At 34.6% G+C, this 25,668-nt stretch overlaps 2 protein-coding genes and 1 long non-coding RNA gene across 6 annotated transcripts; 2 read left to right on the top strand and 1 right to left on the bottom strand.

Annotated features, from left to right (window-relative positions):
• The first annotated feature begins 31 nt into the window (after nucleotides 1-31).
• On the top strand, nucleotides 32-8,870 carry LOC128177024 (uncharacterized). The gene is made up of 17 exons (XM_052843532.1): nucleotides 32-142; nucleotides 448-539; nucleotides 1,573-1,757; nucleotides 1,885-1,958; nucleotides 2,125-2,243; nucleotides 2,470-2,531; nucleotides 2,721-2,812; nucleotides 3,406-3,496; nucleotides 3,622-3,775; nucleotides 3,878-4,003; nucleotides 4,219-4,357; nucleotides 4,536-4,686; nucleotides 6,234-6,467; nucleotides 6,912-7,047; nucleotides 7,635-7,736; nucleotides 8,103-8,267; nucleotides 8,706-8,870. Exons 1-17 carry the CDS (start codon nucleotides 120-122, stop codon nucleotides 8,813-8,815), a joined length of 2,055 nt encoding a protein of 684 aa, XP_052699492.1. The 5' UTR covers nucleotides 32-119; the 3' UTR covers nucleotides 8,816-8,870.
• Nucleotides 8,871-10,230: 1,360 nt separating this feature from the next.
• Nucleotides 10,231-25,032, bottom strand: LOC128176112 (forkhead box protein N3-like). 4 transcript variants are annotated; one of them, XM_052842183.1, is made up of 8 exons: nucleotides 24,910-25,032; nucleotides 19,020-19,648; nucleotides 16,936-17,084; nucleotides 15,611-15,675; nucleotides 15,266-15,319; nucleotides 14,327-14,386; nucleotides 13,614-13,662; nucleotides 10,231-13,391 (listed from the first exon to the last, which is right to left on the bottom strand). In XM_052842183.1, exons 2-8 carry the CDS (start codon nucleotides 19,614-19,616, stop codon nucleotides 12,902-12,904), a joined length of 1,464 nt encoding a protein of 487 aa, XP_052698143.1. In that variant the 5' UTR covers nucleotides 19,617-19,648; nucleotides 24,910-25,032; the 3' UTR covers nucleotides 10,231-12,901. The 4 variants fall into 4 exon arrangements, with proteins under 4 accessions (XP_052698143.1, XP_052698144.1, XP_052698142.1 ...); XM_052842184.1 differs by lacking the exon at nucleotides 24,910-25,032 and adding an exon at nucleotides 22,025-23,556; XM_052842182.1 differs by lacking the exon at nucleotides 24,910-25,032 and adding an exon at nucleotides 21,375-21,511.
• Nucleotides 20,452-22,497, top strand: LOC128176113 (uncharacterized). The gene is made up of 3 exons (XR_008242749.1): nucleotides 20,452-20,546; nucleotides 21,037-21,079; nucleotides 21,418-22,497. It is a non-coding gene; the product is annotated as an uncharacterized LOC128176113 (long non-coding RNA).
• Nucleotides 25,033-25,668: the final 636 nt, after the last annotated feature.

Below are 25,668 nucleotides of genomic sequence, written 5' to 3' on the forward strand. Positions count from 1 at the left end.
AACGCATGCGTCGTATTTTGCTTCCGGTTCTGAAAACACGTGTGACACAGTTTGTAAACAAACAATGTGATTCAATGTCAAAAACTGTTTAAAACATCGAGAAAGGGGTAAAGATAAGGATGAGGGTTGTGGCTCTTGTTAGGTATGTAGATATCGAAACGAATCTATAAAAACACACGAGTACCTGTAATCTATCTTCATGTTGTCCATGAACACTTTATCAGTACACAAGAATATGCGTATGAAAGAATGCATATTTTTAAATAATAAAATGAAAGAAAGATAGTGCACGTATTTGAGAGATATGTATATTTGGAACACTGTCAATAATTCATCAATTTAAGTGTCAAATAGACAGTATATATATAGTTTAAATTAAATTATTGCAACAGTCTATGGCTGTCAGCCTGTCACTAAACCAATACGATTTTGTATATTTATTTGTAGCGGTGGGAAAGACAGCTGCTACAACATGATGCAGTGTGTTATCGAGGGACACCAAATAGTTACCCTTGCTAACCTAAGACCAGAAATGAAAGGTAATTAAGTCATGTAGCAGTCAGAACGGTTATAATACCTAGCTCAATTGCATGGTAGAACACCTGACTATAGTCAATATAGATTCAGAGGGCTTAGGTTCAAATCCCAGTCTGTTCTGTCATTATTTCTCCCATCCCATTACATTTCATCTGTGACCAACCCCTGGAACTGACAGATCAGAACTTCTGCGAGGGAAAGAGTCTAGCTTGGGTGATCTAGCTTTGAGGACAAAGATCATTTAAGGGGGGGGAATGTGAAAGTAAAACCAGTTTTAATACCAGTGGCAGATAGCTTAGTTGTTAGTTCACCTGAAAAGCATATTAGACAGAGAAATAGTCTTTCTCCTTGTAAACATTTGAAAGCTTATAGATATTGCCAAATGATATTGCCTAACTTTCCTTTTATCCCCAATGTATCTATGTTCTAGCTACAGTACGACCAGACACAACCTAACACCAAAGGAGACCCCAAAAGCTGACCCTAACCACCCTGGGTCTGCATTGTATTTGTTTGGGTCTACTTTTTAAAAATTTTAATCTGCTCTTGGTCTGCTTGGGGTCAACACTTGTGGTCCACATTACACACTGAAGTATGAAGCAGACTCATTGTTTAATGTACTGCCTGTAAGCTCATTCCATGTAAATTCCCAATACACAAGTGGAGACATTTGGTCATTTTTCAGCAGACCCTGAGCAAACACAGAAAGCAGACCTGCATGGTGTATGGTTGGAGTCTGCTATCTGTTTGGTTGGGTCTGGTTGCTACTGTATGATATTAATTTGGTCAAGAGGTATATATTTATAAACAAAAATTTAATGTCTGTCTATTTATACATTGTTTGTATTAATAATATTAACAGATTTATGTACATGTACCAATATCAAAATATAATTCAGGTAGATAAAGAGTTCTTTTGTACATGCATAACGATATGCTGGTACATGTTTGGTTAAAAATTCTTAATATGATACTGTTAATATCTACATTGAATATTGTTATATTTTGTTAATACATGTATTGTCTGTTTTCTAGATGAACTTGATAGCTACATGTTTCAAACAGTTGGACACCATGGTATAGACTTGTATGCAGAAGCTATGGGTCTCCCCTTATACAGACATACTATCCAAGGTTCATCAAAGTCAATAGACAAAGATTACACAATTACAGAAAACGATGAAGTTGAAGATTTATTCCAGCTGCTTAAAAAAGTGAAGGTAATGATTTGTAAATTGAATTTTAATTATAAACTAAGATTCATGTACTGAGTAAAACTACAAAATGACCCCAGTGGTTACCATATTAAAGAGCACCATGTAATACCAGGTGTTATCTATTTAACAGGAGGAGTGTGATGTTGATGCAGTATCTGTGGGAGCTATTTTGTCAGATTATCAGCGAGTGAGGGTAGAACACGTGTAAGAGAAAAATCATATTTATTTATTTTTTGAATTTTCAAAATTATATGTCCCATAGTTCTATAGGTTTCTTGTACATGAAAAAATATGTTGTCTCTTACATATGATGAACCAGTACCTGTTCCATTCTTATCCTATTTAAATACCTGGTTCCCTCTTTACACAGGTGTCAGAGACTTGGACTTACCTCCCTGGCCTACCTGTGGAGAAGAGACCAAGAGGAACTACTCAAGGAAATGATTGACTCACAGCTGACAGCAGTTCTAATCAAAGTTGCCTCCCTTGGTAAGAATAATATCAATTTGGATAATGCAGTTACAACTTTGGATTGTTGTTTGTAAATATCCTCTGCGTGTACTGGGATTGCGTTAATTATATACATGTACATGATTTACTGAAATTGTTAATTTGTTTCTCTCTTCACCTCTATTACCTATCTAATTTTTTTTCTAAATATTAAGTATAATTAAACATACTTTTGAGGACATATATTTTTTAAATGTTAATGCAGGTTTAGAACCTAAACACCTAGGAAGAACTCTATCAGAAATGCACCCTTATTTACAGAAAATGGTAAGTTACATAAACAAGCTTTCATGCAGTGCTTTTTGGTGTGTTTTTTTTTTTCTTCATTTTACATAGATTATCTTGAATGGCTACGTTGTATACCTGAGCTGAAGGTGTAAAGCTTTCAACCATTTTGTTGCGAGTTAAATTCAAAGTTTATTTCAGTGATTTCTTAATTCGTTTAATTGTAATTAGAAAGACAAGTACCAGCTGAATGTGTGTGGAGAGGGAGGGGAATACGAGACCTTTACTCTGGACTGCCCTCTATTCAGGAAAAGAATTGTGTTGTAAGTACCAGTGTAGCACCTATACAGTAAGATATGGTATTGGCCAACACACTTACAACAATTGCATGCTTGATACAAAGTCAGATTGATTCCCCTGATCTCAGAACCTATTGAAAAAATCATTGCAATAAATTACTCTTATATCAAATAAAAACCATTTGTACCTGCCACTACGCTATAGGCATGTATGGTATTAAAATAAAAAGTCCTTGCTCTATGTGATTTAGGATATATTTTCTGAGATTTGCTGTTAGAAATAGGTAGCAACCAAGCAGTTTGTTGTTGTGGTAATATAGCACTCCCATGATTATGGTAAATTACAGTTAAGGAGCCCAGCTTTCTTGAGGTCTTAAACAACAATCAATGACCATAAAAATGAAACTAGACTTACTAGGAACTGATAAATGTAGATATGAAAACATTTTCAATGTTTATGGAGGCTTGTTTTTTTTTTTAATTTACCTGTAATATAAATAAGAATTTAAGAAACATTTTCAGTATCTGTCTCCCCAACCTTCACAACACTGTCTTTCAGATTTCACATGTATACTCTATATTTTGCTTTCATATAGTTCTTAGAGTCTCTTTTCCAGAGATGAAGTTGAGTCTATCATCCACTCTGATGATGCTTTTGCCCCTGTAGCCTACCTGAATATTAAAAGAGCTCATCTAGAAGATAAGAAGGTAGTCATGGCATGATACAGAATAGATCAAATCTTAATCAAGAGAATTTCATGATTCCTTCTAGTAAAAAGTTCAGAATTGCCGGTAGTTGTACATGTACTTTATTTGCACTGTTCCTCTGACAGGTGGATGATCAGAATACCAGTATGTTAGACAGAATTAAAAATCTTCCAATGTTACAAAGCTCCCAGCTTCATTCCTCCCTCCAGCTGGAGGATAGGATCACTGAAGATCCAGAGCCAGCCTGTGTCAGAGATGGTAACCCCCACCCCCTAGCAGGTAAAACCGTCACACCCAAAAGGAAAGCACTCCTGGATACCTGTAAATTGTACCATTTTATTAGTTTTACTTAAGATTTGGTATCACATGTTTGCACTGTAGATGAAGAGGACTGGTGCTCAGTATTTTGTGATGGAGACCATGTGTGGATAACTGGACTCTATGGATTTCATACAGAATCTGGCAACCTGGCAGAAATCACCACCCAAACTATGAACAAACTCAAAGGTCTGTGTTCATACACCTCAGCATTCACCTTGAATAAGGAGTGTACATATTTGCTTATACATGTATATATAGTTGGAGCTTACGTTTCAAATTAGTATTTTCATGATTTGCCAAAACTTTTTTATGCCAAAATAATCCAATTTAAAGAATTATTTTGCTTATTTTGAAGGAGCCAAGTGGGAGGAAGATATGATATCTATTGTTTCTCTTTGTAGAGGCCTTGGAAAACCTGCCAGCTGGTCCATGTGACATGAGTTGTATTGCCATGGTGTGTCTCTATGTACAGGATATGTCCATGTTTTCTGCAGTTAATTCTGTCTACAGGACTTACTTTGGCATTAACCCTCCTGCAAGGTGTGGTCAATTCTTTCTCAAGGAAGTCTTCATTTTTTAAATGACCAGAGAATGAAAATACTTATTCTAATAGCGTAATTAACTATTATCAATCAAAACTTCCAATCTCGTATAAAAACATACCGTCCTGTTTTGAAAATATTGTTATCATCAATTACAATCTCTATCTGTTCAACAGAATATGTGTGGAAGCAGCATTGCCCCCTAATGTTGCTCTTCAGATTGACTGCTACTGCAACAAGTCTCTCCCAGACAGACAGACAATGCATGTCCAGGGACTCTCCCACTGGGCCCCTGCAAACATAGGCCCTTACAGCCAGTGTGTTCAGGTAAGAGAAATGATTTTGTCAATATTAGTTTGGGAGATCAACTCAGTAAAGATTTGAGTAGGGAAGATGATTCAGTCAAAAATACAGTTAGTTTTAAAGTGAGATGGAATTTTAATCTGATAAGGGAGGTAATTCAGCCAGCAGTAATACAGATAGTTTGTTGAGGTTAAACCCCTGTCACACCGGAGCTGCGTCCTCACGGCGATCCCGCTGCGTCCTTAAATAATGTAACACGCCGAGGTAAACGCAGTAGAGTCTCCTACAGCGCCGTAAGAACGCAACGGCATCTTCGTCCGTCGCGGTGGGATCGTAGTGAGGTCGCCGTGACAACGCCGTAAGATCTCCAACAGCGCCACGAGAGCTCCGTCGGCGCGCTCAAAGAACGCAGCTAATCGCAGTGTAGACGCAGTGATAAGTCAATTGCGCTTGCACGGAGACCTCACGGAGTCCTTGGGGATCCCACTGCGTCTCTTTCGCGCTCTCGCTGCGCTCTCACTGCGCATCCACAGCGTTTGATCAAGTTGTTTTCCATTTGGCTGCGTTCACACAGCGACCCCAAAGAGCTGTTCCTGCGTTCATCGCGCTCTCGTGACGTTTCTTCTGCGTTTATACCCCGCTCCCACGGCGTTTCTACTGCGTTGTCATCAAGACCACGAAAAATAGCTGTTGTACAATAGCAAGCGATGTAATAATTATCAAACTGGATGTAGATGACTATGTAAAAAGTAGAATTTGCTAATATTCCAAGACCTATCAATGGACGTAGATGGAATTCATGCCATTTGGTTCTGATGTTTTCAAATCTTTTCTATATGTTTTCTAACAACTAATAACGGATCTTTCTTGTAGACCTGACTACTAAGAGTTTAATCCTAGTCCTTCACAAATTGTTTAGAAGTAACTATGTTTCAATTATAATGTACCTTTTCATAAAATCAAAACAATTTTATAATCATTTGTTTACTAGTTTTAAATTCTTGTTTGTTTCCCATACAATTGTACAAATTAATATTAACCTACCAAGAAGTAAAGAATGTCTTGTGCACGCAGTCAGCGCGCAGAGCACGCCGTGGACGCGCGGTAAAATCTCCTAGCACACCATGAGCGCGGCGGAGACTCAGCGAGAGCACAGTTAATCGCCAAGTAGAACTCCGTGGAAACGCAGTTACACGCCGTGAGAGCTCCGTAAGAACGCCTCGGTCGCCGTCAGGACGCCGTGACGACTCCACTTGTAAAATTTTCAAATAAAACTGTACATTTTTTCTTAATTTTCCTTGCGATCTACGGCGATTCCATGAATTTTACAACGCCGTGAACACGCCGCGGGGACGCGGTTGGTGTGACAGGGCCTTTAGTGAGAAAATTCAATGTTCAAGTTACGGTGTTAATATGGTCACTAATACAATCAGTTAGTGTAGATCCTAAATGAAGCATATAAAAATGTTAGAGTAACAATAGAAAGAAAAAAAGAAGGATATTGAAATCTGGAAATGTTGAAGGAATGTACCGGTATCTATTTCTGAATTTGGGTTTTGATTTTTTAACAGGTCAAGAATAAACTGTATGTAGCTGGACAGATAGCCATGTGTCCTGCAAACCTTTCCATCATTAGGGGAGGAATAGTTCCACAAGCTCGACTTTCCCTTCGCCATGTTAAGAGGATATTAGAGGCAATGCGTTGTGGGATGGATAAAATAACTACAGTTGTTTGTTATGTGACTAACAACAGCTATGTACAGACAGCTCAAAGGGAATTAGAAGCATCTAGAGCATCGAAAGAGGTACTTTTATTGTAACAGGACATATGACATAAAAGCAAATGAAAACTTCAAATTCACAAGTCAATGTATGTTGCTTTCTTTTCAAGAGGCAGTTTGTGAATGTGTTTACTAGGGATGAATTAGGAAGCATGTACCTAGTGTTTACATGTATTTGTATTAAATTGTGAGGAGTATCCCTCCTTGTTTATGCAAAAACTTTTATGATTATGATTTTATGAGAGTTGTTAACTTCTAGTTTACAAAAGTTTGGCTTTCTTGATTTAATATTGTCATGATTTGATAAAAAAAAAAGGCAGTCCTATGTATAATTATGTGTGTAAAATAAGGAATCTACATTGATATAAAATGAAAAGAAAATTACTGGTTGCTCGAGGCAATGTATTTATGCCTTTCACACTTGACTTAGACTTAATTTCGATAAAGTGCTTTTTTTCTGTTGTATAGACAGAGGAAGAGTTTGGAGTGGAGAAAATAAGTAGCATGCCCCCTGTAACCATGTATGTAATTGTTCCAAGTTTACCCAAAGCTGCTCTGATAGAATGGCAGGTCATGGCTAGGAATGATCTCTGTGATATAAATGGTGAGTTATGCCTGTATGTGTACTAGTATTGGATGAACTACTAGTATGTGTACCAGTATATGAAGTAATTGTAACCCCCCCATCTTTCTCATGGATACCGGTACATACATTACTTATATCTAATAGTGGTCAACTAGTTCTCTATGCAGACCATTATACCTGAAATGTGTGTCATTGCTCCTGCTGTGTCCATATTAAGAAAGTTTTTTTTTTATATTTCTACATGCACCGTAATAAGCCTCACTATTACTTACAAGTGCAGTACTTCACTTTTTCAAGTTTAGATATTAACAAATTCTGTTTAGCATATCTGGGTATGATTTGGATTTTTATTATGCTTTCAACAGTGTTCAATAAACTGCAGTTGGCTTACCTGACTTCATGAACTACATGAAGAAAATTTTAAAATAAATCAACTCCCAAAATTACTAAGAATGTTTATGTAAAACCCAATCACTGTAGCACCTTACTTTATATACTTTTAAAGATATGCTAAAAACACCTTATACAGCAATTGAACCATGTAATTTGAATTAAGAATATGATGTACACTCATGAAATTTATTGTGCACTTTTTATTTTTTCAGTTAAAGAGTGGACACATAATTCTCAAATGGGCTTGTTCAGATGTTCTCATAGATTTCTTTATACAGATGTAGAAGTCATTTCTTGTGCAATATCAATTGTTGGTGAGTAATTGTTGAAAACCAATTTTGTGGATTTCATTGTAGAGTTTATCTATGAAATAAGATGTTCATTGAAGTGCAATTTTTTATAGAACGTTGTTTTGAAATGATTATTAACCACAAATTTACATCTCCTTGAAACTGATATTTTTAAACTACATGATCCAAATAGTGGTTTTTTATTGCTGGATTTTTGTAAAGAAATTGAAATACATGTAGTTTGGAAATTAATTTTACGATATCAATTCCACTTGAGGGGATTATTTCCATTAGATTCAAAATGAGAATTGCTCTGTGAAAAGTTCTTTCTGAAAACACAGCCAAGGATTTCTAGCACCATCTTTAATACATTTCCGTGTACATTTCCAGGAAGCATAGAATCAGTGGGAGATTCATTAACAAAGGAAGTGTGTGAGTGTTTAGCTAAGCTCCTGTGCCAGGCCTCTGAATCGCTGCCCAACACTGTAACATCAAGGTTCCCTCTGAGGATCTTCTTCTGTCCTAGTCAACTCAATACCAATGAGCTTCATCAAAGTAAGAGTGTGCTTAGAATCTATCATTTTATGTATATAGACCTGTACTCTAAATGTGAAGGTCACATATTGTTGTCATTGTCCAGGAAACAGAGTTGGTGACATTTATTTTAAATCAATAACTCTGTAGGCCCCTGAACTGTCTATACTCCTAGACTAATATTAGTGCTCTAATGTAGAAAAAAAAACTATCTATATTGCTAATCTTCTCATTCTGTTACACACGACTAGTGTGTAATTTGAGGAGAACAAACCCTTTTCCTATAATAACTACCTCTGGTGATCATGATACATCCAGTAGAAGTTCACATATTAGTAGGCCCTGCCTTTAAATGTGATGAAGCCAAAACTTGTGAAGATAAAGGAAGATCCAGTGTACAAACATTGCATGTCAGTCAGTAATTTTATATGTTTTTACAGTTCTTTTAATTATTTTTAGCTATCAACCATGACCTTGACCTTTCATTGTCAAAGTCAAAGATCCCAGTTGTGTTGGTTCCGGTTTTACAGCTTTCGTCACCTGACCTAATACTTGCAGCATGTTCATGACAGAGAGCTAACAATTTAACTTGTATTGATACTTAGCAATAAATTATTCACTTTTGATCCTGTTGATTTTATTCTTAAAATTCTTCATCAATCATAGCTCACTTACACCACAAAAAGGAGAAAGACCTAAGAAGTTTGTACTTCACACCAAAATTTCTAGCAACCCTAGGGTGTCTTATGACCTTGACCCAAGGACATTTTGGCAAGGACAAGGTCACTTGCTTGTGACTATTATAATGGCATGAACTTGATCCACTGTCACATAAGCAAGTGAAAGGTCAATGCTTAAAATGTCCTTGTCATATTTTGTGAGAGAAAACAATTGGCGCAAAGATTGTCTATGACCTGAAAATATCTAATTCTCATGAACTTAACCCACTATTATTTGAGTTAAGCAAGTTCAAGGTCAAGGCATATTGATAACTAGAAATATGTTGTCATGATGTGATCAACGCATCATGAAAATGCATATGACGTTTCACTCTTAAAATTTCAAATATTATTCCTGCGGTGCTACTGAAAACTACAGGTACTATTTTTGTGAAATTGTTTATTCTCTAAACTGATTTTCATCAACATCAATAGCTATAGATTATAAGAAAGGTATGAAGTGCTGCTTGATTTTTTGGAGATAAATTTTGTGTATAGTCATTATTTTTCTTCCTTGTGACTAAACCACATTCAAAGAGAAGACAGAACTACTTCAGTTTGGTGAACAATTGGAAAACCATAACTGACATGTACATATATATTAAACTGGTTCACTCATTAAGTCAGTGATCTCTCCCCAGATCAATGTTAACTAGTGTATTTAGGCTGCTTTTAATATGACACACTGAATGTTGTCATTACATGCTTGTGTTCATCCCATCTCAAGTTACTGTTTGGTGTTTAATTGCTCATGGATCCCACATTATGAAGTATAAGTGCAGCTTAATCAATAGATGTATTCAATGGCCGGGTTATTATGGTCCTGTTTCATGCTGTCATCATGTACTGTGAGATAACTTTTCAGGGTCACAATGGCTACCATTCAACAGGATATTGCCGTCATTAAAAAAGTACATCACTTAATTAGGCTCATTCAATTCAAGGGCTTACTGTCAGAGGCCTTGATACACAATAGCTCGTATAACATCCATGGTTATTTCCTATCAAAGAGTATCCCTTGGGACTAAGCTCAACTATGTAATGCACATACAGTCTGCACTCAAAATATTTTTCTAATATTCCAAGTATATAGTGTTGTTATTTTATAATATCTGTTTGACCATTTTCTGATCTAATGATCTCTCAAATTCTTGATATTTTTTTTAACATGTTCAAAACAACTTTTGATAAATGGGATATTAAGTTTGTATAAGAACAATTTTCTAACCTGTTTTATTACAATGATAAAAAGAAGGGAAGATAGATTGAACTTTCAGGTTTTTCTCTTTATTAAGAAACTTTACATGTGTACAATAATAAACAAAACTGCATTGTCCAGCAAAATAGCCTGATTTCCATTGCACATACAGTAACCTTTTTCTGAACACCAAATCAGGCATTTGCTAAGTTTATCATTGAACATAGGAATAACAAAAAAGTTCTCGCCAAAACCTCATACATTTGATTAATGAGTCAAGAATACAATTGCGTCATAAACATAATGAAACAAAAAGCATTAATAAAAAAGAAAAAAAATTGCTATTCTCAAATATTTTTTTAACTGAACACATAAGATTTTTTTTAGAGAACATGTAAGTTTTATGTGTGGAAACCTATGGCTCATTTAAGTGGTAATTTGCTGTCAAAACAGAAAATCTTAAAGAATTTCAAAATTGAAGGCTGATCTTTGAAAAGAATTTTACCTCAATTGTTACATTTCCTAATAATATGACTTTCTTGCAAATTGGCATTTGACCAGATCAAATGAGCCAGCAAGGTTAGCACAATTTACATTTGATACATGATTTTCTGAATAACTGTGTAATGTCTATTGCACTATTGTTTTTCAGTACAGGTTTGCATAGACAGCAGTTGACCTATTCGTAGTAGAAAAAACTTTGGCATCACCCATACTTTATACTAAACTCCAGCACCTCCACTAATGAACACAAGAAACTACAGGTGACAGCAGCTTGCTCTAGATATCTTGCTACATTTTCATCCATGTCCTTAGTATGAAATTTTATACTTAAATTCAAACCCGTAACTTAAAATCTACAAAAACTAAAACTGCTCAACTGCTCAGTTATGATATTCAGAACAGATTTTTGTTTTGTTTAAGTTTCATGATTTTTCAAATGTTTTTTTAAGTTTTTAAACTTAATAAAAACACAAAAATTTTGACATGTTAAAATGAACAGTAACTGTCCACTAAAAAAAAACAGACAATTTTTGACAACTTAAAACGAAACCCAAATAAAATGATGACTAGCAAACCTTCTGAACACCATCAGCAGACGTACATTGTACCTGCCCATCTTTATACATAAACAATGGAAGATTTGAGCATAATGGAATACAAAAAAAGAAACCCTCTCAACAGTAAGTTAATGAATGACATTTGATGAATATGTAAAAGACGAGTGCAAATGCTGATAACAAGAATAAAATGATCAACCTTAATAAAAAGGTATAGGTAATTATATATAAGAGTGCCAAAATACAACAAGACCTATCACATAGGATTGAATCAAGATCATACACAATATATTTTTGATCGACATAATTGTCTAAGTAGAAATAAATCTCTGTTAAATTTCCCCCTTCCCCCATTTTAAAATGACCAAAATATCTGGTAACAAGAAAATAAATAATTTCCTTCATTATTTGATTACAAAAAATCAGTTTACAAAAAAAATTCCAAGAAATTCACGAGATTCATGATTTCTGATTTGATAAATTAATTTTTAAAATGCAATTTCCACAATGAAACATTCTTCAATCAGGTTTGGAAACAGTTTTGATTGATTTTTTGTCACACTTTTTCTAAAGTTACTTTTTCTCATCAAAATTCCTTGAAACATAAATTCTACTTAACAATACAATTAGGAAAGGCCCTATATTTTAAAAAAAAGTGGCCCCTTAACAAATGTCCGTCTTCTAACAATTGTAAAGCACTAACAAGAGAGTATTACAGAACAAAATATATACACATGTATAACAAGTCAACAACTGTACAAGCCTGTAGCTATACCATGAGAAATGTTTCGGAGACCAGAGAGAAAAGCTCCGAGCCCCTTACCTCACTTGTTATTTATACTTTGATTGCCAAGTATATCTTCATAATATGATGTAAATAGTATTTAAAACTTTTAATATCAACACAGGTACCTCTCGAGTCCTATTTGTTATGTCATGTTCATTGGAGGAAGGTGTGAAAAAATGAAATATTGCATTTCTGTTAATTTTATGGATAAGTTTGCCCTATTTTTTTCTTTTTAAGGAAACTTAGTAGATAATGTTTTGATGATCATTTATTGTTGTCATGATAGAAAATGTTTAAATTTTCTGGAACACCTGTGGAATTTGATTGCACCCATATATGTAAAAAAAAAAAAAAATTTGATGAGCAGCTGGAATCTTTGGTAGATATGAATACTACACTAACCAATGGCACAATTTAATACAGAAGAAAAAATTCATAACAAACCTTAATTGCTGACATAACTTTAAAAAAAAAAAGCCTCCTCATTGTTCAACAATGAATTTTTGAACACTGAACACTTCCTTTGCCAAATTTTTGAACACTAAATATTTCGTTTTTCCAAATTCTTTTTTGTGTCAAAACTAATTTTTTTGTGTAAAAACTAATTGTGGAAAATTTTTTTCTTTTCTCTTTAAATACAAAGGAACGCAGACTTGGCAGTATACACTAAAATTGTTTACATAACAAATGTAAGAAGCACCAAATTACTGATAACAGGGGAAAAAATTAAACAAATGATCAAGCTAACAAGTGGGTGAGATATGATTTCTGCCAAAATACAAAAACAGTCACACATATGGAAGACTTCTGGAATAGTGTAACAAAAAAATGTGTCCCTGGTCCTCAATGCAAATCTCAGAATGGCAAGATGTCTACGAGCTGTCTATGCATCATTTAATGTGACCACGTTTGGCGGTAGGAGTTCTCCTTTTCCTGGGGGTAGAACCTCCAGAAGAAGCACCAGAGTCATTTACACTGTTTGAGGAGCGTGTGGTACGAATTCCTGCCAAATTCAACAGAGCGTCGGCTCCCTCTTCGATCTTTTTCTGCTCCTCCTCATCTTCTTTGGAAACAGTTTTCCTGGCGGGCAGTTTTACAGTCATTCTGCGGTGTTTGGCGTTGCTATGATTCCGTCTGACGTCACCGTCCACCTCATCCATTTCACTGTCCCACTCGTCGTAACTCACGTCATCGTCGGAGAATTCCTCTTCCATGTCGTACTCATCTTCATCTCCATACTCGAATCCTTCGTCCACTGACGAGTCGGGGGATCCTGGATCTTTGTGAGATGTGGCACTATACGTGTGATCTTCACTGGGGTTGGTGGTAAAAACTACGTCTTCTAAGTGACGGCGCTTTAATGACCCTGATCCAAGTTGCCTGAAATATGAACAAATATTGCTTCAATTGCTTACTCCTCTACCAAGAGAATTCTTCATTGTTGTCTCTATTGCAAAAATATAAGATGTTTACATTGGAAATAATTCATAACCTTTAAGTTTCAAAAAAATCAATTTACTGCATCTTATTCCTTTCTTTTTATTTAATCAATCAACAACTATAATACTATTCAGGAACTGACAAAGTAAATTGTATGCCTACCTCTGTTTCCTTTTCATACGTATTCTCTGTAGCATGGAGTTGTTATTATCTGTAATAAATAAAAAGAAATAAGAATATATAGGTTTTTTTCAAACTTCAACTACACTGAATTACTACATATTTTTGATAATTTTTATCCTAATAAGGCTTTCAGAGTAGCAATATGAATCAAGAATTGACATATCTCTAAACATAAAACGTCAATTTGTCATCAATATTGGCATCCAAAATGCATTTAGTTGAAATCATTTGCTGCTTTTAACATTTACTGTCTACTTCAATTTAGTCCTTATAGCCATTTTTTAACATAGCCAGCAAGTGGTTTGCTCAATAACTCAATTTGTCTCCCATTTTGTGCATTTGCTAATTCCTCCAAATCAATAAAGGCAATATCAAAAGAAAGATGAACAAAAAATTCAATTTGAGGATCCTAGACAGTTAACAGAAGTGTTGGATCAATAAGGCAGCATACGGGAATCTAGTCCCCAATTGATCCGAGAAGGGGGACAGCCACTTCAGGGAAAGACTGAATCGTAACTAGAACCAAATTTAGAAAATTATGTCAACTGAATTGCCTTCGGCCAAAACAAATCCATAAACTTCGCCCTGAGCAGTAAATTCATTTCTAGGATTTGAATGTGCTCCATCTAGTTGAGGGAAAATGCATTAGATAATTAACTGAGTAAAGATACACAGACTGATAGTACACTTACCTTTTGTACTGAGCCCTTTCAGTGAAACTAGAGTCTGTGCAACATCCTGAATGTCAGAATCTGGAAAAAAAATACACCACAGACCCTGATTACATGTACTACTGGTATTTACACAGAGATGAAATCCACTCTGATATTTCATAAAATATGCATGGTACTGTTATTACAGAAAATTAGCAACACAGAGTTATAAATTGAGCAAATCTATCAAGAATAGTAAACTGATCCCACAAAACATATTTACACAGCAACAAATTAATTGATAGTTGATGTTAATGAGTTATTGGACTATCATTGGGAGCAGTAATAAAATATCTATACGGATCAGTCTGTCAATTTTCATTGAGAAAAAATGATTGGGGACAAACTTAAAAAAAAAATTTCATTACATTTTCCTAACAGTGTTCCATTGTATGTACGCATTAATTTAAAATTTGCTATATGAAGGAACAATTTCATTAAAAAATCTGTAATATATTCATTGGCTTAAAAAATAACTGTTACAATTAAAAAAAAATTTTTGACACATATTCTTGTTAATTTTTTTTTTCAAATCTTAACCACATCTCTATGATAATGAAATTTGCTGTCACTGCCCTATCCATGTAATCAGATCCGCATCAGGCGATGTTCACACAAATGCTTTATTGTACTTCTCAAATTTCAGACAAAGAAACACTCGAGAGACCCTGATGTAAAACAAATCCTTGTGATGGTAGCATCTGTGTAATGAATGTTTGTTGGTTGCCATGGCAATCTTTTCATAGATATCTTGTTTGGCTAACACATACAAGTGGGATGGCTACAAAAATTGATTGATATTCAAGAGTAATGTGACACCCCTGCTGCCGTCTTGACAGTTGGAAGGTACTTCATTATGTGGGACTGTGTGCATAGAATTGGCTCTTTATCACCACTGCATTGTCATTTTACACTCACCTATATCATTGTTATTGGACTGAGCCAATCTTTTACTCAGGAAAGGAAACAAATCTAAAATGAAAAAAGAAAAAAAAATTAACTCTCGATCAATTATCTTTTTCAAAATTCTTTAGATCAAGACTTTAAAGAAACACCTAGCCAATCAAACACTTTTTCTTGCATTCTTTTTACACTAGCTTTAATTCCTCAATTCGCCAGATGTATGGAGAATAAATTACGTGCATCAGTGAATCTTTATCAAGAGAGAATATTCAGTGTCTTGGTTAATTATCATAGTCAATTGCTGACTTTCCTATCTTGATATTGTACACTACATAGTGGAGAGCATTTATAAGGACTTACGAGGTGACACGGTGTTTGGCCCCATCCTAGGAGAGAGGGGCAATGGCCCTGTTATCTGCTTGCCACTGAAATAACGATTTTTAAAGGGTTATAAAACAGATGATACAATTATCTCTTGTGCTATTTTATTTAATCTGCTTGCTACATCAGCACCAACCCTCTAAAAACAATCAATGCTGGTGGTGTTCAAGCCTCCAGTCTCCATGGCAATAATTAACTCTTCGGCAGATTCTTTTTTTTTTATAAGGTGATTATAATATGAATTTGTGATTTGAGTGCTCATGTCAGTTTGTTCAACAGCAATCACATGCAAACAGAGTTTGTACTCCACTGGGTAGGAAATATCACCACACATTAAATGGTATGATAAAGAAAAGACAAACAAAAGCACAGCAGGCGTTGATGTTAAGCCATGAAAAGGTGACAAAATCACCTGTTGAGGTCAGTTACAAGAAGCTATATAACAGGTCAACCCATTCTCACACTGTGCTCACACCTTACCACGACTACAGACATGCTAAAAACATAACAAATATCATTTATTACGCCAAGCCTAACACCCACATGAGGTTTGTTTTTGTAGAACAGAGTAGTTAAAATCACAATTTCTTCCTGGCTTTTTTACCATTCATAGATATGTACAGTATATAGATCTAAAAAAAATCCATCAAACAGCCGTAGGAAATGACCAACTGTAGGTTTATATTGATTTGTTCAAAGGCTTCATAAACTGGTGGACATTGTATCCGTAACAGTATTAGTAAAGGAGGAAATAAGAAGCACTCTACTGATAGTTAGTGGTTGTAAATTAGATGATGATAACGATGATTTAAAATCACTGATAGCAACAGACACTTGAAAAAAGACACTGGCTTTAATATGCATGATTATATGATATTTACATAATACATGTGTTTAAATACTGAGGAAATTTGTATTTAGATGTTCTCCTAATTAATCATCTGACATCAATATTGACTAGTGCTGTACTATGAACTATGGTACCTGCTGTAAATGCTCATAAATGTGGGTCTCTCAATACTCTTTAAAATGTATGAAAACAACTCCTGAAAATATGGATGGAGATACAACTAACACCCAAGCTATCTTAAATATTACGTAAAAACCAATATTACTGTCAAGATCTTATTGTCTGAGCCATGCATGTAAGAGCATTTGGCTTCCTGCTCCATCCATAATCAATATGAAAGGTCTTTAAGGTGGAGTAAAACAATTCCTTATATATTGGGGTTTACTAGTCACAAGAGCACTGTAATGCATGGTATTCATGGGGAACAATTGGGTAATGCTTGATATATACTTACTCGTGGATGTAGGTGTACTGGGGCTGGGGCTGAGGGTTGGCCAGCATCTGTAGTTGGTGGTAGGGGTGGTAGGGTGTCTTCCTCAGGGCCTGTAGCAGGTTGGGTCGATAGTCGGGGTCAATACACCACAAGGATCCCTTACCAATAGACTGTAATTATAACAAACTATCTTATTATCTGGGACAATCAATCATGCTTACTGCTAATTATCTTGTTAATATGATGAATAGCCTGAAAGTGAATTAAAAGGTCAATCTCTCTCTCCAACATGAACGGCAGTCTTCCTTAAGTGAGAAGTAAAGATATAAAAAGTTGACACATCTGCCATATGCAATAAATATCCTACTTCACAAGCCTAAATGTCACTTTGTCAATGAGGAAAGAATGGACATGTAGCATTTCCTTAACATTGTGTCTTTGGCCACCTATTAACATTAGCAAGAGATTGGGGTATCAGGAATCTGGTTGATTTTATTTTAATGTTGATAGGAATTTGAGCACCAAGCAGCATGTGTTATAATTAGATACAGAAGTACAAAAACCAGTTCCACTCTGAGGGCATTTAGAAACTGTAACCTGAGAACAGTGTCACATGTTCACTTGTAAACCCAGAGCAGATGGCAGCTTGTAAAGATAGGCCTAGCACTCCACTGAGCATATAAGAACCACTATCAAGAGGTGCCTAGCTATACAAGTCTCCCCAAATTAGCTACAGAAACATGAAGTTTAACTACAGACAGAAACATGAAGTTAAATCATTGTTTCCTTTGTTACATATCTGGTATTTTTAACATGTTTTGAATGGCTTAGAACTTGTTTAATCTTGGTCTTGTCATCATTACTGTAGGTATTGATAAGAAGTTCGGCTGATGGAGAATATCTTGACCTTTGAAGTGTGCCTGGGATACAACATCCAACCTACCCCCTACATCAGAGTGGACCCTTGTTATCTCCCGAATACCTCGTCCCTCAGATGTGCATAACTATTTGATAGATTACAGAGATCCCACTCTCAAGATGTACTTATCAAGTGCTAAATACCAACAAAACACGGGTCCCTTCTAGACTTCACACGGTTTCACCTGTTGGTGTTTATTAGTGGAGGAATGTACCTTGGTCTAATGCATAGGTCACCTCAGGGCCGTTCTGACTGTCCGGGCTTAATTAGAACTTTATTTACTTGTTTACCTTCATTGAGACCTGTTTAATGCTTTGAAAACATTGTGTGCTTGTGAAAATTATAGTATTTTGACCATTGATCATACACAATAAAGAGATATTATTTATTGATGGCACGCCAAATCTGCACCAAAATCTTCCAATAATTGCATTGATTACATAACAATGGACTGATTGCCATACTAAGTTCAGACTTAATTCTTTTATCCGGCAATAGGCATTACTCATATAACCATATGTTGAAATAAAAGAAAATTTATATATTGATTATTTTATTAACAAGTTTAATTAACAGTGAACAATTCATTTTCAATAAAAGAATTCCACTGTCTGATTTTGCATGTAAAATCAATATCATTTACTAATCATAATCAAACATGGTTGCTAATAAATCAAAATGATGAAATTGAAATCAAATTCTCATTTTTTTTATGTTTATGATACTCATGAATGTTTTATATGCTTAAACTTTAAGTTGATTAAAGCAGATTTAAATGGAGTCAGTGATTTTTCTCTGTTTTTAAAAAAGGGTTCTGTGGCTTTCTAAATGGATAAAATAATGAAGCTAGGTTATGTCAGTTGAAAAAACAAGTATTACTGTATAAATAGATACACTATTCAGTAATGTTCTTATTCCATATTTTGCATATTGTATTACTGGGTGTTTTAATTTTTTTGAAACGTGCAAGTTAAATTGGGATAAAATTTGTGGGTTTTTTTCAAGGAGAAAGGGCTAAAATTTGGACATTCACTGGCCCAAAGATAAAACTTTCCACAAAAGCAGATCTAAAGGGAGATAATGCAGTTCTGACTTTAAAAGAATTCTGTACACAAAAGCTGATTTAAAGGGAGATAATACAGTTTTGACTTTCATTTTGTCCATAGGCTATATAAATGTAACTTACCTGGCCTCTTTCCTTGTCCACTTTCTTGAAGCATTTGTTGAGAGACAGGTTATGGCGTACGGAATTCTTCCACCCTGTAGGAGCATGTTGAAAATAGGGGAAGTGATTCAGGATCCACGAGTAGATGTCCTTCACTGGCAGTCTCTTATGAGGCGAGTCCTCGATGGCCATGAAGATGAGGCAAGAGAAGGAGTAGGGAGGCTTGCTGTTGATGTGTTTCTGCGGGTTGTACGGAACGTGAGGGGGATGGGACTGGTTGATGTGGTTCCCACTTAACATGTCACCATTCTCCTTCTGATCATCCTCACTGTCCTCATCAGCACAGGCGATGTTCTTCAGCAGGTTGCTGTCTTGTAGCCAGGACAGGGGCTTGAGGTCGTCATCGCTGTCGATGGGTCCTTTCTCCAAACGGAGTTCTGCGAAACAGCTGCTACTGAGGAAGTCACCCTTAAGGTCGTCATCCTCACTGTCTGATTCTGGCTGCATACACTGAAGGGCTCGGGACAGGGCGCTCCCAGGAAAACTTTGGCTCAAACTGTTAACTAGTCGCTCTCGCATGGAGGCATCACTCTCTTCAAATCGACTTCCAGGAACCATGTTTCTGCCTTGACTATTGCATTAGTTTTTTGCTGAAATACAAAGAAGACAAAATAAAAACTCCTGACAGATACTTGGTGAATCATCTCTGTAAGAAGACCAGCTACTGAATGCCCAGAAATGAGAAAAAAAAAAATCAAGAGATAACCACACAAATGGAATCACCATGGTGATCAGTGTGACAACAGATGTACATTGTCAGAGCCAGCCTTGGGAAATGGAGATCCTAATCAGAAGTTTTAGTGGAGGTTTACTTTTCATAATCAGATAACTAAGTTTTGAATGCAATTCTGATTAAGTATCTTTATATACATAATTTTAAGGAATTATTTTTTTTTTTAAATCATACTCCTTTTTTTTTTAATGTGAGTTTATCTATATTTTATCATTTTTATAAAACTGTTGGTTTCCTTTTAATATTTCTTCATAAATAAATTTTTAATGCTGTTTTTATCTCCAGAGCTTTCTGAGTCATTCTCTGTATTTTTTTTAGTCCAGATTATCATTTATTAATGAGAATCGTGTCTACTGTCTGCATACAATAATTTTATTCAAATGACAAGAGCAATTGTTTATAAGTTACCATGGAAACTCTCCAATGAAGTTGTCACTGAATATGCATTTTTAAATTATAACCGAGTTCAATCTCAATGCTCTTACTTTAATTGGTGAATACCCAGGTTCCATTGTCATTATGACGTAGAATTGATCCATTGAAAAGCATGGCAAGTACTTTTATTCACCTTGAAAAAAATCCATTGAAGACAAAGGAAGCTTTTGATTATGATAGCATCTGGGAATCACATGGGTGGTTGCCTTGACAGGATGTAAACAGTTTGTAACCTCACTTTTCATTGGCTGACTTTGACTGATGCTGCTGCTGTTGAGATTACCTGCATTTTCACCTGATGCCATCCACCTAACCAACAGGTAAGTGATTCCAATATGCTAAACTAAATTGCTTTTATATTGCTACCTTTGCTAGTGTTAAAACTATTTCCCTGTCAAAAATTAATGAAACAAAAATCTAAATGTTAATCTACTTGTTCTTTTGTAAAACCTTTTCATGATTTTTTGACAAATTAACATATTCTTGATTCCTGCTGTGTAGTGTGCTGGTGTCAGCCATTACTGACAACAAACCCAGGCATTCACAGTGGGGGAAGTCTGAGTGTCACCAACTATTTCACATGTTTTACTGTTGATTTCTCCTCATTAGCAATTAACAAAGTTTACTTCAATTCATAGATGGTCAGAATTTTGGCATGTTTATTGAGATTATTTTCACACATTTTCATGGGAATAAATCTTATTTTTCTTTTAGGTAACAACAATGATTTTTTATGTATTGGTAATTTTATCCAACATCTGTTGTAACTTAATCCAGTATACATGACTGTTGATTTTTAAATCACTTCAGGTAGTTTCATCAATCAATACATCAGATCAAAGTGCTCCGATTGGTTTGTATATATATTTATAGATTTAAATGACCATTTAAAGGTCCCTGTATCAATACATTAGCACATGGCTAGATTTTCCCACATTTTCAGTGAAAATAATAGTAACAGTTTCTGAAATAACTATTAAACAAAGAAGAAAATATGTCAACCTAATCTCTCAAAGTCAGAAATCCCTCCCACATCTGTACACATATCCTCCATATTGTTATTCTGTCACATGTTTACTTCACACTGTCCTATATTTTCCTGTTTGATAAGAGATTATATATGCTTAGTTTCTAATGGATTTGCCTACCTGATCTTTTTAATCCTTGTCTATTTACTTCCTCTCATTTCAGATGAAGATCAACAAAGTTTTGACAACTTTTCCCAGTTTTCTGGGAAAGTTTTACAACAAAAATGGCTGTCTCCAAGTTACCAACTCATCACCTAGAGAACTGTATGCTGGGATAGCTCATCACTTAGATAGCAAATTTGATTGGCTGAATGCTCCCAAACCAGTCAAGTGATACAAACTATTTTTATGCACAGCGACCTCATATTTAACAGGCATCATTGTCATAGCAACCTATTACAGTTGTCCTGGCAACGTACATGCCTCAGAATATTCTAATTAGAAGCCCCCAGCCAGCAGTTTTCGCCCTGGCTATGCACAGATTGTTTGTTAGGAAGTGTACTTCCTTGCCTGGGGCACTAGTTTCTTTACGATTTTCTTCTGACATCCTAATTATTCCCATTACATCATGCCTCTGGGCAGTCAAGAAAACACAGCAGGGAAGTGCTGGATTTTCACACCTGTCATAAAGTGGGGAGAGCGTCTTATATTCTTATACAGGGGAAATATTTTAAATCAAAACAAATTGTGGGAGGGTGGATTTTTTTTTCTTTAAAAAATTTTAAATACCTTACTGAAAAAATCTAGCACACCTTGTAGTGTAGGCTTACCTATTTTTAGAGAAAAATTATTTCCCTCATTTAACACAAGGTGCGCTTTAAATCCCACGCCTGGACTCTGTGTCCCCTCTTTCACTAAACTGACACCTGCATGGTTGACATACTTATCAGCAGAGGGAGAGAGAGAGAGATACCTAAATAACTGGGAGGATATATTCTGTCTATCTGATAAAGTCACATACATGTATATATACATTGCATATTGATGATAAAACTTGAACAAACCTTAACTGCTAGTCTGACATAGAGAAACACACATTCGCAGTGTTACTTTACCTTGAGTGAAAACATCCTGGAAACCTACTCTTTATTTCCTCAACAACCCGACTGCTTCCTGTTTAAATAACCTTATTTCATGCACTTGTAGATTTAATCATAGCTTATACATTTCTCCGGCAGATGTTATGATATCTTTCCATGATGTATATTTTTAAAGATTGATATTAAACTGTCACTGAAAGAAATGAATGTCTGTGTTGTTTATCAGTTTACTATTAGCTGCATCAAGAAATGCATTCCTGCTCCTCCAAATAATGAATTCTGACAAACTTGTGTATTATGTGTGGAGGCTAAATATTGAGCTGCCAATAATTGGCAATGTGTGAGTGTGTGTGCCGAAAGAATAGGCCCACAGGAGTTGAGTTGGACACTGGTTTGTACTGACACTGTCAAAGGCAGACTCCTGATCAATAGGGAAAATAGGGTCATAACCAATCACATGCCAGCTGCCATGGAAACCATACACATTTCTTTTATTTCAGCTTGTAACAGATGTAAGATCTGATATAGTTTCTATAGAAACCTTATCAACAGCTGGAGAGAGGGCGAGAAGAAAGAACAGTTTCTTACTTGAACAATTTTGAAAATAGTAAAAAATGCATTTTTAAAATTTGTGTTTTTAAATTATGAAATAAAAGCATTCTTTTTTAGCAATTTTAAAAACTGATGAAAATCTAAGCCCAGGAGAACTTGATGCATATTGCATAACATGTTTGATTATTTTGATTTTGCTTGAAATACTAGATTTTATTCATATGCAAAATATTTCCTCAAATAAATAGTATGGGTGCCAAGTTAGTTGATCAAATGGTCTTTATAGGATTATAAATTATTGGCTAATATATAATTTAAGACTTTCCCTTTTTATCATGATACAGTAATATTATATTCCATCTTTTTTGACATTCTGCGTTTAAACTTTTTTCATGAATACTCTTGCTCAGTTTGCATTTTTAAGATTACAACAATGATATAGTTTTATGCTCTAGTTGGTGAAAAAACAATGGTTCATTGTTGTTTGATATTTTTTCTGGACAATTTCTTTGACATGGTTAAGCTATGAAAATATAGACCAAACTTGCTGATTCAAATCTGTTCATGCATTCTTTAGATTATATCATATGAAAATATTTGTAAAGATGAAAGGTGGGATTTAAAAGATAAAATCACATTGAATTTTAATATACTTTAAATTAACTAATTCTCTACCATTCAAATTACTGGTATTTTATCAAACTTTTTGAGTGATTGTTATCAGGAATATACTTTTCTCCAAATCATTTGTTAAATTTTATCACACTTAAATTCAAAGTTATAAATTTTAATAACTCCAAAACTGAAAATCTTTTATTTTAATGATTATTCAGTATAAAATGATTCTTTTGCCTCTATTTTTTTTTAAATGATCATCAAGCATTAAAATTAATTCACAGGTTTAAATAATATTTCCAATAAACCTCTACATATTTTCTCACCAATTTTTCAATATATCACTTTCTAAGTATAATTAAGATTCCTACCTGTGACACCAAATGGCTTCTTCTCATATATGTAGGATTAACCAGGGACAGTAAGCCATATAAATAAGATAGCATTTTCAAATATCATCATATACTTTAAGAGTTGCTCATAATTACTCTGGCAAACAAACATTTAATCCAACTTTCTTTGAAGATAAGTAGATAATCTTTTTGTAACAGGTGATCTCAAAACTCTTAATTAAATAATTAATACTTGTTAATTGATCAGTATAGCTCAGACCTTTTTAACAATACCTACAATAACTATTTTATCACCTGTGTTTTCTTAGCAATAACACAATGGAAGGACAGTAACCATTATCTGAGATTATGTAATCGTTTTATCTCCCGCTGTTAACTGGACGCTATAAACATATGATTAACGCCACTAGCTCCTAAACAAAACTTCGTGTACTTAACTACATTTAACCGTAGTTTAATTCTTAATAATAAATGTTTTATAAAATATACAAAATGCATTTTGAATCAAAAGTAGTTCTATGCCATAAAAGTAACATAGAATATATAACGTTAGGTCTCATGGATTTTAGCTTTACCATTCGTTATACGAGGTGCAATTTGCCGATATCATTGAAACCACCCGATTCAACTATATTCGTTAATTGAAAAGTAGTGACAAAAATTCATCATTCTGCGTATAAAGCCAGTATACTGTATCATTCAAGCCCACGCTTTCACCCTATATTGAATTTTAAAAATGGAGGCATCCTCAGTTTACATATGCGTTCTTTCTTTCGGAGATTCCCCCCAGAGTACAAAGAGGTCAACATAAGGATAATAGTTATTTGAAACAACTTAAGATAAAATAAAATATTATTGTTCTAAATTTCATTAAAGATTTTAATGTCACGATAATATATCAGCAAAGATATCGTTCTTTTTCGCGGGAAATGAAATGTAAACATGACGGCGTGGTCTGCGAATTTGCTTGGTTTTTACATGAAAAAATATAAACTTAGACTACAACATTCCCTATGTGCACAGAAATTACTTATTGAAAGACTTTTAAAATATGTTTCATTTGCCTAATAGTTCTAAATTCAAATAAATACTCACATAAGGCTTCGAAATAGGGTCAGTCCGCGAGCCAAACCGGAAGAATACTGAACCACGTGATAACGCCACAAGATGGTTACCACGACACGTGTTCATAGAGTTATTTCCCTCGATGATCGGACTATGTCAACGAAAACAAGCACAATGTCACACAAACAAAAACAAACAAAATACAAAACTTTAGTAGAAAAAACTCTTCACATGAAACTATTGTTTTCAATAAATTCTCTATTGATTTGTGGTTCAATTTTCCAACTTTTATTTGAGAAATATGAAAATCAATTAAGTGTCTTAATTAATTATTTATTACTTTATTATTGTCATTTATCTATTTCAAAAGAATATAAAAATCAATATGATTACCCGACTTAAGCGTCCGATAAACTAATATATATAAATTCAGTTAATAAAAAAAATTATTTTAAAAAGGAGTCAGGCCAGGAAAACTTTTGCACATGGTTGTTAAATTAAAAATATATTAATAAAATTGACTTTGTTATTTGTATCAATATTGGTAAAATTGAATTTGATATATGTATCCATTATCTGATTATAACATGTTTGCATACCTATTGCATTCACGCTCTATCATTTATTTGATATTAGTATACAACGTTCACTAACTCTATATAACGGCGATTTACACGAATTAACATTTTTAGAATGCCTTTAACAATATTGCAATTAAAAAAGTAATAAACAACATACAGAATTAGAGAAAGGAAAAAAGGACATGTGGGTTTTTTGTTTGTTTTGTTT

Source organism: Crassostrea angulata, chromosome 3, assembly GCF_025612915.1.
Source record: "Crassostrea angulata isolate pt1a10 chromosome 3, ASM2561291v2, whole genome shotgun sequence".
Classification (NCBI taxonomy): Eukaryota; Metazoa; Mollusca; class Bivalvia; order Ostreida; family Ostreidae; genus Magallana; species Magallana angulata.

Excerpts from the sequence above, each read along its gene's own strand:
- LOC128177024 (XM_052843532.1), top strand. The coding sequence starts at position 120 with ATGAGGGTTGTGGCTCTTGTTAG. Across the intron at positions 2,532-2,720 it reads ACCCTTATTTACAGAAAATG|AAAGACAAGTACCAGCTGAA; the intron begins GTAAGTTACATA and ends AATTGTAATTAG. Across the intron at positions 3,497-3,621 it reads CTCATCTAGAAGATAAGAAG|GTGGATGATCAGAATACCAG; the intron begins GTAGTCATGGCA and ends TTCCTCTGACAG.
- LOC128176112 (XM_052842183.1), bottom strand. The coding sequence starts at position 19,616 with ATGGTTCCTGGAAGTCGATTTGAAGAGAGTGATGCCTCCATGCGAGAG. Across the intron at positions 15,676-16,935 it reads CAGTACACCTACATCCACGA|TGGCAAGCAGATAACAGGGC; the intron begins GTAAGTATATAT and ends TCGTTATTTCAG. Across the intron at positions 14,387-15,265 it reads GTCCAATAACAATGATATAG|ATTCTGACATTCAGGATGTT; the intron begins GTGAGTGTAAAA and ends TTTTTTTTCCAG.